The sequence below is a fragment of the Natator depressus genome, chromosome 3, assembly GCF_965152275.1.
Source record: "Natator depressus isolate rNatDep1 chromosome 3, rNatDep2.hap1, whole genome shotgun sequence".
NCBI lineage: Eukaryota > Metazoa > Chordata > Testudines > Cheloniidae > Natator > Natator depressus.
Window position 1 is genome coordinate 182,957,460 of NC_134236.1, and position 16,202 is coordinate 182,973,661.

General features: G+C 40.8%; 1 protein-coding gene across 1 annotated transcript in view; it reads left to right on the plus strand.

Annotated features, from left to right (window-relative positions):
- The window catches only part of FSHR (follicle stimulating hormone receptor), a 155,397-nt gene that overhangs the window by 114,521 nt on the left and 24,674 nt on the right, over positions 1-16,202 (plus strand). Inside the window, exons 5-6 of the mRNA XM_074947147.1 lie at positions 7,827-7,898; positions 12,004-12,081. Coding sequence (XP_074803248.1) covers positions 7,827-7,898; positions 12,004-12,081 — 150 coding nt within the window. The remainder of the gene's footprint in view (positions 1-7,826; positions 7,899-12,003; positions 12,082-16,202) is intronic.

Sequence of the window (16,202 nt, forward strand, 5' to 3'; positions counted from 1 at the left end):
GCATATTTTCTCAAATATAACTAACTGATATATGGAAACAGAAAAGCATCTGTCTTTGCATAGATATCAATACACTGTTTTCACTCTTTTTCCAAGTAGGAATGCATGAAATAGGATGCTCAAGGAAAGGGTAAGCCTCCCCAGCCCAGTTATATGTTGGCACCATTGGGACTCTTTCCTTTGACTTCAAAGGAATTATGAATTCTGAATTATGGCCCAAGTGAGATAGCTACAAGACAGTCACGTGTAACAAAGAAAACATCCACACTTATGAATACGTGGAAACTGAACTCAAAACTATCAAACCCACCCAATTCTCTGCTCACTATAGGGCATTGACTGTTGTGCTAGTTCTCTCCCCACATAGCTGTCATAGCCTGACCTGTCACCAGTATTAATCCTGCCAACAGCTCTTTCACATTCTGGTTCCTTTTTTCCTTTCCATTTCTTTGTGTTCCTTTCCCTTATTTTCCCTAAACCTTTGTTCAATTTCTCCTTAAAGTTCCCCTCCACAGCACCTTTGGGACAGTGCTTACTACAGTTTAATGGGGGGAAAGATATTTCCAAATAGTTATTTGATTGCTAAAATGCCAAACCTTGCAGTATTATTCAGTTATAAACTTGAATAATTACTCAATAGAAATTGCCAAAAGTTGGTATGAATGTTGGTCCAGATTCTCAGCTGGTGTAAATCACTGTAGCAGCATGGAGCTGTGCTGATTTACATAACAGTTTGTTCAACCAGTTCTGATGATTTCTAATTCCCTGGGTACAATTCACAAAGCACCTTGGGCACCTAAACTCCAGAGTTAGACATCTAAGTACCTGTGCACAGCACCACTGCGATCCACAAAACTCCTGGTTGGCTTCTGTCTAGCCCTGTTGGTGCATAAACTCACGCTAACTTTCTGCTGTCAAAGTTTCCTAGGCACCCTAATTTTGGACCCTGTGGTACGCACACTTCTGCCCCACTGTAGCCTATCTTCCATTAAATCTCTGAGCAATTTGCAAACCTGGGGAAGATAGACATTCAGTTGCCCAAGTTCCATGTGGGCCTTGATCTGGTAGGTAGCCTCAAAGCACTGCACTCAAGGCTTCCCACCTCCTCTCTCTAGCCCAGTGTCTATTTAATATATATCCACCCTGGAATAGTCATTTGTTGAGAACGAGAAAGAGAGAAAGAATGAGTGCTGTGATGGTTATGGACCTTTATACTTTCAAGCTGTTTATGCCCTCCTATGCCTACAATGATACCCAGATGTCCTTCCTTGGCACATTTCTAGATGAAATACCCCAATGTTCTCCATGCTCTTGACTGTTTCACAGGCTACCATTTGCCTTTTTCTCAACCTCTCTTTAGAGGACAGAGATACATTTATTTTAATGATGAAAAGATCGGGATAGTTTTGTTTAGGGAGGAAATTGCTCAGAGGGGACACAATAGAAATGTACAAAAGAACAACTGATAGAAAGAAGGTAAATCAGCTTCTCCTGTTTACCCTTTCTCATAGTACAAGATCAAGGGGATAGTCAATGAAAATGGAAGGCAAGAAATTTAAAACTGAGACAAGGGAATACTTTTTTTACTCACTGCATAATTAATCTGTGGGGCTCCCTGCCATATGATTCCATTCAAGCCAAGTGCTTAGTAGGAGTCAAAAAAGGATTGGGCATGTATATGACTATATATGTGGCGAACATCCACAACTCATAAAATAGGAAAAAAATTGTAAGGGGAGTAACAAACCCTCATGCACCATAACATAACTCAGACTAACCATCAGAAGCTAGGAAGAAATTGTAGGTTGTTATATAATTGCCCATTACTGCGAGTCTTGTACCTTCTTCTGAAGGTTCTGATATTGGTCAATGTCAATGACAGGATATCAGACTAAATGGGCTACTGGCCTGGTCAGTATGCCAAATCGTATGTTCTAAGATCCACAGCCAGTACGTTGTCTGTGATCGGAACGTCAAAACCCAGTTCAAAAAAACTAAAGCAAAAATAGGTACTTATTCTCAGTTTGCAGAAGACAATATAAAACACAGAACATTGTCAATGCATGAGATGGAGAGACACTGGGCAAAGTATTAAAATATCAGTAGCCCATCAATTTAATGAACTTTGCAGTATGCTGCTTAAGGGGTTTTCTATAAGATTCTTCAAACATATGAATACTATTACTAGCTCTTTATTATGGCTAGGGAAGAAATGATGGCTAGATTTCTCAGTGCTCCCATCAACCTATGGGATAATTACATTATCTAAGTACCGAATACTAATATGGTATTGCCTGTCAGCTCTGGTAGAAGTACATCCCCACGTGCAGTAATGGAGTCCTCTGCAGCCCATTAACATCCTATATAATCACTGGAAAAAAGTCTGAGAAAAAATACTGTACTCAAATATAATAAACTTTTCTGGGTCAGACATCATCAAACTGAAAAACACACCATAAACTTCCTCACCAGTCTTTCTCAAGCAGAGACAGAATTGTTAATTGGCTTTCTTGGGTATATGCCAAAGAGAGAGAGTCTGTTTCAAAATGGTAACTTGTTGACCTTTTCACAGGTACAAGATAATTTATCTAACTGTCATATGGGGGAAGGATAGTAAGATGAGGTATTGTACATTGGCATGTAGCAATGCCTTTTCAAACCTTTCTTTTCTTTCCAAAATTAGTTCACATTTGTAATCTAGGTCCTATGATGCTGTTACAGTGGGTATGTCCAGCTCCCACCTTGAATTATTTCAATTTAAAAGGAAAACAGTATTTAAATATAACATTTTCAGAACATTATTGTGGCTGTATAACTAGGTCTCAGGAAAAAGTGGAAACAATGTTCAGGTTATGTGTAAACTAGTTTGCTTTGTAGATGGCAAACCTACTGTCACAGGCTTTCCATCACTGTGTTTGTGCATGCAGGACATGACTTCTTGGAAGAGCTGGCACACACAATTAACAGCATGCTTCCTAAATATAGAGATCTTTGGCCTTGCTACAAGGATACAGTACAGCATAATGATGATTAACACTGAATTCCACGTAACCCCTGGTCCTTAAGTGTGTCCTCAGGGGAGGAAGGGAATGCAGGCTGGCACAAAGAGACATTCCCCACCTATATGCATGCTCTGCTCTAGGTTCAAGGTCATTTGTAGCCCTTGCACTTGGGAAAGCACTTTGACTATACAGCTCTGACTGTACCAGTCCATGGACTGGGCTGAGTACACTGTAAAGGAGCAGGCTGCACCACCTGAAAGATACCTTAAGGAGCTTCAAAAGAAATTAATTATGTTTCCCTGAGGTACAATCCCTTCCACAAGCTCCCCCTGGGGGATGGTGACTCTGCAGTTCTTCCAACTCAGGACTGTGGCTAAGTGGCTCAGTCTGCCCCTGAGAGTTTTATGGTAATCTTCCCTACACACTACGCACCTTCCTGTGGAATGTTAGCATATACCAAATTACTTGGTTCGTGTTTGCCTGCTAGAGCTTCATTACAGAACTGACATTCCACTGGATCATTTTCAAGAATTAGAATTGAAACACTCCAACCAAAATGTCTGAGGTTTTCCCACTTCGTTTAGAATTTTTCATCCACATTATATGTAACTGTCTTTTGGGATTTGCATGTAACATACAGGGCCAGATCTGGAGCTATGTCAATTTGCTTCCGCTGAGGATCTGGCCGATCTGACTTTTTGTTCTGAAAGGTTATTTGAGTGTGTTCTTAACTGCTGAATTCTTGACTTATATCTCAAATGGCTTCTGCATTTAAAACTAACTTCTGATCTTAGTTTGTTTATTTTATTAGGATATGTGTGTGTACATATATATATATATGTTTATAATATAAACCAGTATGAAATATTTAGAAATCTCATCTTTGTCTCTGACTTACGTATTTGGTTCCTTTAACAAATATGTACAATAAGTTAATAAGTTAAACCATGCTCTCAATTTTATGGGGCATCCCCTATGGTTGCATAAATAAGAGTGGAATTTGGCTCAATATCTGCAAATGAGTGCCAGAAAACCCAAGAGAGATGTGGGTGGGTGTTTTGTTTTTTGGAAAAAACACTCCATCCCGTGTAACCTTTTTTAAAAGACAACTATGACTTTGGAATGTAGCCATTGACAATCTGAGGAGAAGCGAGCTGCTACAGAGCTATTTATATGTATGGTAGATGGGATTCAGTTATAATGTAGATTAAAGGAGACACTTGTTTAAAGGTAGCATCAACAGAACATATATATTACATGGTAAATATATTGACAAAACTGTCCTGCAGGACGGATATCCAGTAAATGGGATTATCTACATTCTAACAAGATTACAAGATTATCCACTCTAGAGATTTGTTGTCTGAGTAAAAGAGAGGGAGGCCCGACAGAACTATGGTTTAACCAGTGTTTTTAGTTTTTCTGCCACGTGAGTTGCTAAAAAACAGTCTCTCCTGTTTCTAATCATTGTCCTGTCCACCAGTGCACTCCACACACTGCACCACCTGTAGATTTAATAAAAGTGTTACGATTTTCTAAATTTTATACTCCATAATCCCATGCCATTAAAACCAGTTGAGTTACACATACCTGATGTAAGAACAGAATCCTGCCCAATACCTTTGGGAAAACAGAAGGATAGTGACTGCTGTATCATGCAGACATTACAAGTTCCCCTTCCCACTTGTGGGGTGCAAGCTCTGCTGACCAACATGACCCACCCTTTGGGGGACCTAGTGGTGGTGGTGATGGTGGTGGTGCGACAGTACTGTAGTCCTTGCCCTGTCTGAACACAAGGAACAAGCTAAGCTCTGGGGAGTGATGTGGGGAGGAAAGCTATTAATTCCGTTCCCTCTGCCCTACTATACTCCTACACAATCTGGCAACAGATTGTTATCTGCCTCAGCACAGACGTTATTAAAACAAATGCATGGTATAATTTGTATTTAAATACAAGTGATTCTCACATTTAACACCTTAAACAATTGCATGGAATTGTAGCCATAGGACTCTCATTGAAAATCAAAGGCAGCTGTGGAGCTCAAACCCCACACAATTCTCAGCTTATTTAGGGATTGAACTTTAAGTACTGTAAGGAAGGTGATACAGGCAGTGTCTTTCTACCTTTTTTAATGGTTGTTTTGCTAACTCTATTCAGGGTACAGCACTGCAAGATGTACATTAAAAATGAAAATCTTGTGATGACTCACCTGCTGCACTAATAATGCCTTTCGATTTATCTGTATATGTTAGTTTTGCAAAGTACATTTTGTTGCACTTTCTTGATCACTTGTGACAAGTTGGAGTTGTTTTTATCCAGTACAAGCATGCCTGTTCCCAAGACGAAGTAATTGTGACATTTAAGAAATTGTCCCCGAGGTGTATTCTTGCATATTCAGTGCCATCCCTTTAAATGTTCTTTCATGTAATGCAAAGGCTTGTGGTTATAAAATGAGACCACCAAGGAACCCATTTTTCATCATGTCTAAATAGTGTATCCATATTCCACATTTGAGAGCTTGAATCAACACTTAGGCATATAAATGGCCATTTTATGGACCTAAGTGTCAATTTAAATGCCCAAATGTGGGATTTGGATGTCCTGTTTAGATTTCCATGTTTGGTCATGAATACCTGAAGGGTCTTTTAACAACTTTTCAGGAACATTTCAGGTTCACATTGAACATTATATGAATGCTCGTTATGTTTTCCAGCGTCTCAGCCAGAGTTTTTCATCATCATTTAATTATTCAAGAATGTAAGTGTGCAAAAAAAAATTACATCCAATAACAGAAGACTACTATTCTGTATAGATGCTAATACAAAGGCCTGGGCTAGCCTACGACATTAAGTTGGCTTAACTACATTGCTCAGGACTGTGAAAAATGTCATGCCCTGTGCAATGTAATGAAGCCAACCTAAGCCTAAAAAGTCTTCTATGAGCCTAGCTACTGCCACTCAGTGAGGTAGATTTACTACAGTGATAGAATAACCTCTTCTGTTCCTGAAGTGTCTAATGTAGACATACCCAAAACATTCGATATACCACTAATATATTTCTTTTAAAAAAACAAAACAAAAAAAACAGTATTCTCAGTTCAAGGTTACCTCCAATACCACCTCACATAGTAGATACATACAAGCAATTTGCCTTAACTGAAGCCCGCTCTTCTCTTTGTCTGGTAATGCAACTGGCCTAAGCCAGAAGCCCAGGCAGCTTTGCTGATACCTGTGGCACTGTCCTTTCACTGTTTATAGGTGATCAATATATCATCAATGTTATCAAACTGGATAAAATTTTATGAGCCAAAAAAAGTATTGTGTTCTGTAATATTCTGGTTTGGCCTTGTGTTGGGATGTGTCATCCCCATCCTGGGCCAGCAAGGGTTAACCAGCTGCTCGGAGCCCACTCGGCCCTGCCCTGCCACATTTGCACTTGCTGTCAGGTAGTAAGGGGGGCAGTTAAAAAGGAAAGAGGAAAGGTCAGTAAGAGGAAAGGGCATGCTCAGTACCTCTCCCAAGATTGATTGCCAGAGTCTCCCCAGAGGAAAATAAGCCTGGGACAGGATTATTGTGTTTGTTTTCTCCATGGGACTAGTTCTTTGCTCTGCTGCAAAAGACCATAGGGCTTTTCTGTGCCACCTGTGACTAGCCTGAAGGATCTAAGTAGACTGTGGCAGGGTAACCCTTGCCAAATAAAACCTGTGGACTTCTGGGGACTGGTCTACGCTACAGCTGTAAGTCGTCCTAAGTTACGCTACTTCAGTTACATAAGTCGACTTAAGTTAGATTGACTTAGAGCGGTGTCTACACTGCACTGTGTCAATGGGAGATGCTCTCCCGCCTACTTACCTTACTCTTCTTGGGGAGCTGAAACACAAGAGTCAGTGGGAGAACACTCTGCCATCAATCGCAGCAGTGCTGATCTAGCCATAAGTATAGACAAGCCCTTGAGTCCTACTCAAGTCTGCCAGCTAATTTATCTTGGACTCTGAAGAGCATGTTCACAGGCCTCAACCACAACCCCTGTTGTAAGAAACCTGGCATTTTCCAGTGGAAATGACAATTCCACTAAAGTGAAGGTTAAAAATTGTGTTTAAAAATGGGTTCATATTTACAAATGCATATTATAAAAATATGTTATTCTGTATCACTGTGATTAATCAGCTTAAAAGATAGTGGAGAAATAAACGCCATGACAGAATCTTTCTTCACTCCAGAAGGTCAGGTACTTTAATTATTCTCAGTCTGGTAGTTCATGTCTTTATTAAATCAATAAAAGTTGTAAAACTAGAAATTGAATGCTTTCTACTCTTGATTCTTAGGTCCCCCCAATCTGTGTAATAGGCATGCCCTTCTTTCATTTTATTTTGGGCATCCTAAAATCAATCCCTAACCTGCATCTTTCAGTTGCTGAACTAAAGCACTATTGATGAACTGACATCTAAGCAAAATATATTTCTGAAACCTAACAAATGAAGGCTGAAATGCACCCCTGTGCAGGGGATCAGTGAAAGACCCCTAGGCAACACCAGTTTAAGTCCTGAAAGTAGCATTTCAGAAAGCAGTCAGCATTGCCCTTACTCCTCTCCCATTGAAATCAGTGAGACTTTTACTCCTGACTTCAGGGTTAGGCCACTACTTTCGAATATCCCACCCATACTATACAACATAAGTATGGCTTCCCTGGTGTATAGGCCTTCTACTCACGGATTAATTATACCCTACATGATTGCCAATTTTATTCTAGTATTTCTTCTTTGTTAGTTTTATTTTATTCTTGAGCCACAGCTAATAATCTTCATTTGTTCTCTCCCTCTTTAGGTCAATATCAAACACTGGCATTAAGTTTTTACCTACTGTACATAAGCTACAATCTCTCCAGAAAGTTTTATTGTAAGTTTATATTGGCTGCTTTTAACTTTTTGTTATCTTCATTCGAATGGTCTGCTCCTCTAATAAGATCTTGGACACGTTTTCCTTTGCATTTGTTTAGTGACTTTGTCACTTCGTCACCAGTTGTAATCTTGTGTGCATTGATAATTTGTTTTACATTATTTGAGTGTTCCTGTGACTTCTCTATACCAGATTTGATATATGGCGTGTGACAGGGAACTTTTTATTTGGTTCATGGGACCGACAATAGCCTTTAACTTCTAAGTCACCAATTTATATTCAAGCCAAGCTGGTAGAGACAGAAATTTGTTGTCATCTGGTGACTGTTCTATGATCAGTGTGAAATGAGTTGGTCTCAATCCACTTCCCAGTGGACAGGTCACAAAAAATCACTGCAGTCAACACCCGTGTTGGCCACAGAGGTGGTTGGAAAATAGGGTAATTTTTCCCTTAGAAAATTTCAACAAAAATGGAGAACAAATCATTAATTTAAACTTTTCCATGGAAAATTTTGACCTTTGTTGAAAAACCAAAAACACAAACATTTTTCTTTTCTTTTCTTTTTTTCCAACAAAAAGTCAACACTTTCCATGGAAAGCAGGCACTCTCTGTGAAAATTTTCATTTAGTCAAAAACCCAAATTTTCCATCAAAAACCAGCTTTGATAATCCTGACCCCTTGAAGTCAGTAGGAATTTTGCAATTGACTTTCATAGGAATTCACTATCAAAAACACAGTTTTGATAGAAATTTTTCAGCAGCCCTAGTTGGCAGTCACAAGCAGAACAGCCAGGGAATGAATAGGCACTCTTGTTTTACCCTTACAGGTGGCTGGTGTTAAGGTATATTAATAGAAAGTTGGGGTATGTTTCAATTACTCTTGTTTAGATTTAAATCTTATATGACATTAATCTTCAGCAATATTAATCCACCACCTATTTTGGGTACTGCTATGCAAATATATTGGTACTGTGTTTTGTCAAGTATGGAGTTTCTGGAATTGCACTCTAGCTCTTTGTGAATCCATATAGCAGGTACAGCATGCAAGGACCCATGTAACCTTTTTTCTAGGAAGCTTTGTAATCATCTTCAGACTTCAGAGTAACAGCCATGTTAGTCTGTATTTGCAAAAAGAAAAGGAGTACTTGTGGCACCTTAGAGACTAACGAATTTATTTGAGCATGAGCTTTCATGAGCTACAGCTCACTTCATCGGATGCATACTGTGGAAATTGCAGAAGACATTATATACACAGAGACCATGAAACAATACCTCCTCCCACCCCACTCTCCTGCTGGTAATAGCTTATCTAAAGTGATCATCAAGTTGGGCCATTTCCAGCACAAATCCAGGTTTTCTCACCCTCCGCCCCCCCCCACACAAACTCACTCTCCTGCTGGTAATAGCCCATCCAAAGTGACCACTCTCTTCACAACGTGTATGATAGTCAAGGTGGTCCATTTCCTGCACAAATCCAGGTTCTCTCACCCCCTCGCCCCCCTCCAAAAACCACACACACAAACTCACTCTCCTGCTGGTAATAGCCCATTCAAAGTGACCACTCTCTTCACAACGTGCATGAAAATCAAGGTGGGCCATTTCCAGCACAAATACAGGTTTTCTCACCCCCCCCCTTTTTGGGCTGGAAATGGCCCAACTTGATGATCACTTTAGATAAGCTATTACCAGCAGGAGAGTGGGGTGGGAGGAGGTATTGTTTCATGGTATATGTGTATATAATGTCTTCTGCAGTTTCCACAGTATGCATCCGATGAAGTGAGCTGTAGCTCACGAAAGCTCATGCTCAAATAAATTGGTTAGTCTCTAAGGCGCCACAAGTACTCCTTTTCTTTTTATCTTCAGACTTGTTACTCTGGATCGATCTGTGCTAGTGAATCACGGGTTATTTGCCTGAGGTGAAATTCCTCCCTTTGCAGAAGGCCAGCATGAGGCCTACACACCATTTAAGTCCCAAAATAGATGTTGGTTGAAATCCTGGCACTCTTAAAGTCAATTGCAACACTCCTGTTGACTTCAGAGGGGCAGGATTTCACTCCATAAGTGGGAATTTAGTGGTGTGTCTGTGTGCGTGCACGCATGTGTGTGTGTGCATGTATGTATAAATGTTATAAGGCCTTGTCCTAGCTCTTTGTACAGGTGTGAATTTCACTTACTGATGCTCCTGTTGATTTCAATCGGAGTTACACTTGCAGAATGAGGCCCCTGTTTAACTATCAGATAATTCAGTATCATGGCCATATACAGCGCTCAGAATGAGACAAGTTTAGAGCTGCAATAGGTTTCAGGCATTGCAAGCAATTCATTATGTTCACTGCTTTCCATTAAAAACAGCATGGAAACAACAATTCTCCCTGTCTAAATTATGAGTGATACTGTTTAACTACTTGGAACTGTATTTTGAGCAAGTAACAGAAATGTGTATGAGTATATCCTTTTATATATCAGTCAAAAATATATTACTGTGGAACTGACTGAAATGAATACTTGTCAATGCAATAGACTGTCAGAAGCCCCAGTTTAGCCTGGCCTAGTTTTAAGCACGAGTAGTTGACATTAGTGGAGAAATTACTTACATGCTTAAGTACCTTCATGAATAAGGCCCAAAAAAGACCACTCTTTTCTGCATTAGTTTAGGGGCCAATCCTGCAACTTCTTTAATTACTTGTTGTGGCAGTACTATTCATGGGTCTGAGGGTCGTAGGATCCAACCCTAAGTGCATACTGTTGATTTTGTCTTGCTTAAGATAGAATCATAGAATCATACAATATCAGGGTTGGAAGGGACCTCAGGAGGTCATCTAGTTCAACCCCCTGCTCAAAGCTCAGTTTTGTTGCCCTCCGCTGGACGTTTTCCAATTTTTCCACATCCTTCTTGTAGTGTGAGGCCCAAAACTGGACACAGTACTCCAGATGAGGCCTCACCAACGTCGAATAGAGGGGAACGATCACGTCCCTCGATCTGCTGGCAATGCCCCTACATATACATCCCAAAATGCCATTGGCCTTCTTGGCAACAAGGGCACACTGTTGACTCATATCCAGCTTCTCATCCACTGTAACCCCTAGGTCCTTTTCTGCAGAACTGCTGCCGAGCCATTCGGTCCCTAGTCTGTAGCGGTGCATGGGGTTCTTCCGTCCTAAGTGCAGGATTCTGCACTTGTCCTTGTCCTTAGGACGGAAGAATGTGGAAACATTGGAAAGAGTCCAGCGGAAGGCAACAAAAATGATTAGGGGACTGGAACACATGACTTATGAGGAGAGGCTGAGGGAACTGGGATTGTTTAGTCTGCGGAAGAGAAGAAAGAGGGGGGATTTGATAGCTGCTTTCAACTACCTGAAACGAGGTTCCAAAGAGGATGGATCTAGCCTGTTCTCAGTGGTAGCTGATGACAGAACAAGGAGTAATGGTTTCAAGTTGCAGTGGGGGAGGTTTAGGTTGGATATTAGGAAAAACTTTTTCACTAGGAGGGTGGTGAAACACTGGAATGCATTACCGAGGAAGGTGGTGGAATCTCTTTCCTTAAATATTTTTAAGGTCAGGCTTGACAAAGCCCTGGCTGGGATGATTTAGTTGGGGATTGGTCCTGCTTTGAGCAGGGAGTTGGACTAGATGACCTCCTGAGGTCCCTTCCAACCCTGATATTCTATGATTCTATGATTCTGTGACTGTGCCAGGACTTCCAGTTCTCCCTGCTCGGTTCCCAGGCTTCTTGCATTTGTGTGTAGGCACTTGAGATAACTCGGTGATCGTCCCTCTTTCTCAGTATGAGGCAGGAGCCCTGCCCTCTCGCGCGCTCCTGCTTCCTCCCGGTATCCCACTTCCCCACTTACCTCAGGGCTTTGGTCTCTTTCCTGGATCTAGAAAGCAAAAAGCAATAGTATGGAAGTGATTGCTCCCATTTCACTCCCCAGCAGTACTTGGACAAACTTAGTGATATCATTCAGGAAACCTACATGTAAAATATTTTCTCAGATCTAATATGAAGAAAAATCATTTTGGTGTTTGAAGCATCATTTCCTGTCAAAGAAATTAAAGAATCACAGAGCTACAAAACTGTTTAATTTTACTTTACTTTCTTTTTCAGAGATATTCAAGATAATATAAATATACGTACAATTGAAAGGAATTCCTTCATGGGCCTGAGTTCTGAAAGTGTCATTATGTGAGTAAGAACTGGCAAATATCACGTTAGTTTACATCTTCTCCAGAATAGAGCCTGAGAAACCTTGTTGAGTGCTATTTTATAGTTTTGCAAAACTAATTTTAGCCTGTAATTCAAACCCATGTGGGGTTTTTTACCCCAAGAAGATTGAATTCATTTATAACAAATTCTGGCTGGAAGAAACCTGTCTTGTTGTTAAATATTTGTATTGTGCAGCCCCTCAAGACACCAGGCAGGGATTGGAGCCCCAGTGCGACACACACTGAACAAAAAGATGATTCTTGTCCTACATATTTGTCAAAGTATGTAACAGGAGACAACATGTAGATACAGGAAACAGATGGGAGGAAGCCAACAGGATGGGGCAACAGCGAGAGCTATATATGTGCTGTGCATCAGGGATAGAACTGCCCCCCAAAAGTTAAGCTGGCAAGCATATAAATAGGGCCAGCAGAGCATCATGGAACCAATAAGCCTGATGGCTGACTCCTCCAAGTATAAACTCAGGACAGCAGAGAATCATTAGGTAGCCTCTTTTTTTCCATCTCCCCTATTATCACTGCTCTTTTTACACAGCCTTTGTTTATTCTTCACTCTGTCTGTGCTCTATTCCATTTGACACCCTCATTTTTCACTGGGTTTCTTCTCTCTGACCCCTTTCTGCTCCTTCCCCCCCCAGTTTTTCCTAAGTAGAAATTGAACCCAGAACCCACTTTAAACCCCTCCCCCCCATATTTAAATGGGTTTGCAAATGGGCAAAGCTCCTAACTAAGAAATATCTCTTGTCTTCTTTTATACTTTCAATATTCAGTAATCGCTCTCTCCCTCCGGCCTTTTCATGTCAGCTCTGTATTTTAGAATCAGAGCAGACCATAGAGAAAATTTAATAATTAATGGTACCAAGGTTAAAGACCATGATGGTTCCACATAATACAAATTGTGTTCCAAAGGACGTATAGCTCATCCATATTTGCAGTAAGATACATCATTCAAAGACATTCATTATTCAAGCAAATTACATGTAGATATGTGTAAAATATGGTATACTTGTACATAACATTAATGTATTGTTACAGGCCCCCTCACAATGCAGTTTCATGCTGTGTAGTTAGATGACTTCTCATTTGACTTAACAATGATGTTTTTTAATGAACTAGCGGGGTTTCCTGATCCCTTTTATAGGAACATTGAAAGTTTGTTCGCTCTACTAAAAAGCTGCTTTCATTCCACCTAGGCAAATGCCTAGTTTGGAAAATTTACCCATTACTCCCTGCAGCTTGACTCAAATTCAGGAAGCAGGGGTCATGCAGCAAGGGACCAGTTCTGATCTTACTGATTAGGGTGGAAGCAGGATAAGAGCCTCAATATTTGAAGATAGAGCTATAGCAAGATTAACTACTATCACCCCTCCATTGTCTACCCCACAGATTCTCCACCTTTTTCCTCCTGAGCGCGCCCCCCCCGCCCCGCCCCAAACATGCTATAAAAACTCCATGGTCCACCTATGTCACAGTAACTGGTTTTGTGCATATAAAAGCCAGGGCTGGGGTTAGTGTGTAGCAAGCAGGGCAATTACCTGGGGCCCCATGCCACAGGGGCCCCTACGAGGCTACATTGTTCAGGCTTCAGCTTCAGCCCCTGGTGGCGGGGCTCAGGGACCTGGGCTTCAGCCCCATGCGATGGGGCTTCAGCTTTCTGCTTGTGCCCCAGCAAGTCTAATGTTGGCTCTGCTTGGAAGCCCCCTGAAACCTTCTAGAGGTCCCCTAGGGGGCCCCGGAGCCCTGGTTGAGAACCACTGGTCTACCCCACCATTTATCCATCCATCCCCAATCTACTAAATGTGGACAGTATTCTCTGAAGAGTGAAAAAGTAGATGACAAACCTGGACATCAACCTTTAATGTTCCTTTTCAAGTTGCCTTACCAAAAAATTGCATCCAATGGACAATGGGTGCAGCTGAAAATCCAGCCCATTATCTTTATTTTATAGAGAGAAAACAGACACACAGGTTAGGTGACCTATCCAAGGCCACAAAATGAACCAATGACACAGCTAGGATTAGAATTCAAGAGTCTGTGACTCCCAGCCCCATTCTCACTTAACTAGACCAGTGGATCTCAGTCTTTTTTTTTTTTGACCGTGACCCATAACATGAAGACAAGATGGGTAAGATGGTCTCATGCTGCTACATGGGATGATTTTGGGATATGAGGCTGATGGAGTTCAGAGGTAGCCCTTAGGGCTTGTCTACACAAACACTTAGTTCACAGAAAACTGGGGTGTAAATCCTGCCTGTACACTGAGTATCCATGTGGACCCTGCTGCAGTGCACTAAAAGATCCATAGTGCACTTTGATCTTCCCTGCTTTGAAATAGGAATAGATTAAAAGTGCACCACAGAACTATTAATGCATGTCAGGAGAGTCCACACAGACAGTTATTGTGTGGCAGGATAGAACAAGGTAGATTACACTGCAGCTTGCGACAAACTAAGTATTCATATCAACATCCCCTAAAATTGTGCATAGTTCTGTGGTAGCCCTCTACATGGGTGAATTTCACCCACAGGGAATATCGTGGATGGGCCACAGAAAAATAGGAGAAAGCTGCTTTTACACACCTTTGACTTCATTGCAGCTACTCTGCTTTTATACAGAAAGTAGAGCTAATTTCTTCCAGGAATGAAGTACTGTCAGGGTTCCCTCCCCACTCTGAGCCCTGGGATACAGATGCGGGGACCCGGATGAAAGACACCCTAATCTTATATTCCACCAGCTTAGGTTCAAAACTTCCCCAAGGCACAAATTCCTTTTCTTGTCTTTGGATGGTATTGCTGCTACCACCAAGTGATTTCAACAAACATTCAGGGAGAGGCCACTTGGAGCCCTATCCCCCCCCAAAATATCTCCCCAAACCCCTTCACCCCTTTTCCTAGGGAGGCTTGAGAATAATATTCCAACCAATAGGTTTTAATAAAAGTACAGACCAGACCCTTTATGTTTTGGACACTAAAATTAATCAGGTTCTTAAAAGAATTTTATTTTAAAGAAAAAAGTAAAAGAAGCACCTCTGTAAAATCAGGATGGAAGGTTATTTTTAAAGGGTAATAAAAAGATTTAAAACACAGAGGATTCCCCACTAGCTCAACTTCAAAGTTACAAAAACATGAATAAACCTCCCTCTTAGCATAGGGAAAATTCACAAGCTAAAACAAAAGATAATCTAATGCATTTCCTTGCTATAACTTACAATTTCTGTAATTTTAGATGTATCATTTCAGAAGGAGCTGGATTACCTGCTTGGTCTCTCTCTTTGTCCTGAGAGAGAACCAACAAAGAGAGCACAAACAAAATCTTCCCCCTCCCTCCCCGATTTGGAAGTATCTTCCTTTCCCATTGGTCCTTCTGGTCAGGTGCCAACTAGGTTAATTGAACTGATTAACCCCTTACAGGTAAGGGGATTCTGTACCTATGGCCAGGAGGGATGTTATGATACTGCATACATAAAGGTTGTTACCCTTCCCTTTATATTTATGACAAGTATAGTATTTAGTTTATTCAGTTTCTGGTATACCTTTAATAAGATCTTCTTCTGGTATACCTCGCAGTATTGCATATCTCTCCACAGGAAAGAAATACCTCATTTTAAACCCAAATTTGCCTCCATCCCCACATAACCTTAATGTTCCTTCACTTGCACTATTGTGAAATATTTATATCAGAAATAGTAATCTATGGAACTAAGTTTATTATATTAAAAAAAAATAGATCCTACGTCATGTAAAGCCCCCAGCATCACTATGTTATTTGTATTCCATATTCCAGCCTTGGCAGGCATATCTGATCACTGCTGCACATTTTAGCCAGTATAGACCAACTAAAAAGAACATAAGAACATAAGAATGGCCATACTGGGTCAGACCAAAGGTCCATCCAGCCCAGGATCCTGTCTACTGACAGTGGCCAATGCCAGGTGCCCCAGGTGGCAAAGTTTGCAGATGATACTAAACTGCTCAAGGTAGTTAAGACCAAAGCAGACTGTGAAGAACTTCAAAAAGATCTCACAAAATTAAGTGATTGGGCAACAAAATGGCAAATGAAATGTAATGTGGATAAATGTAA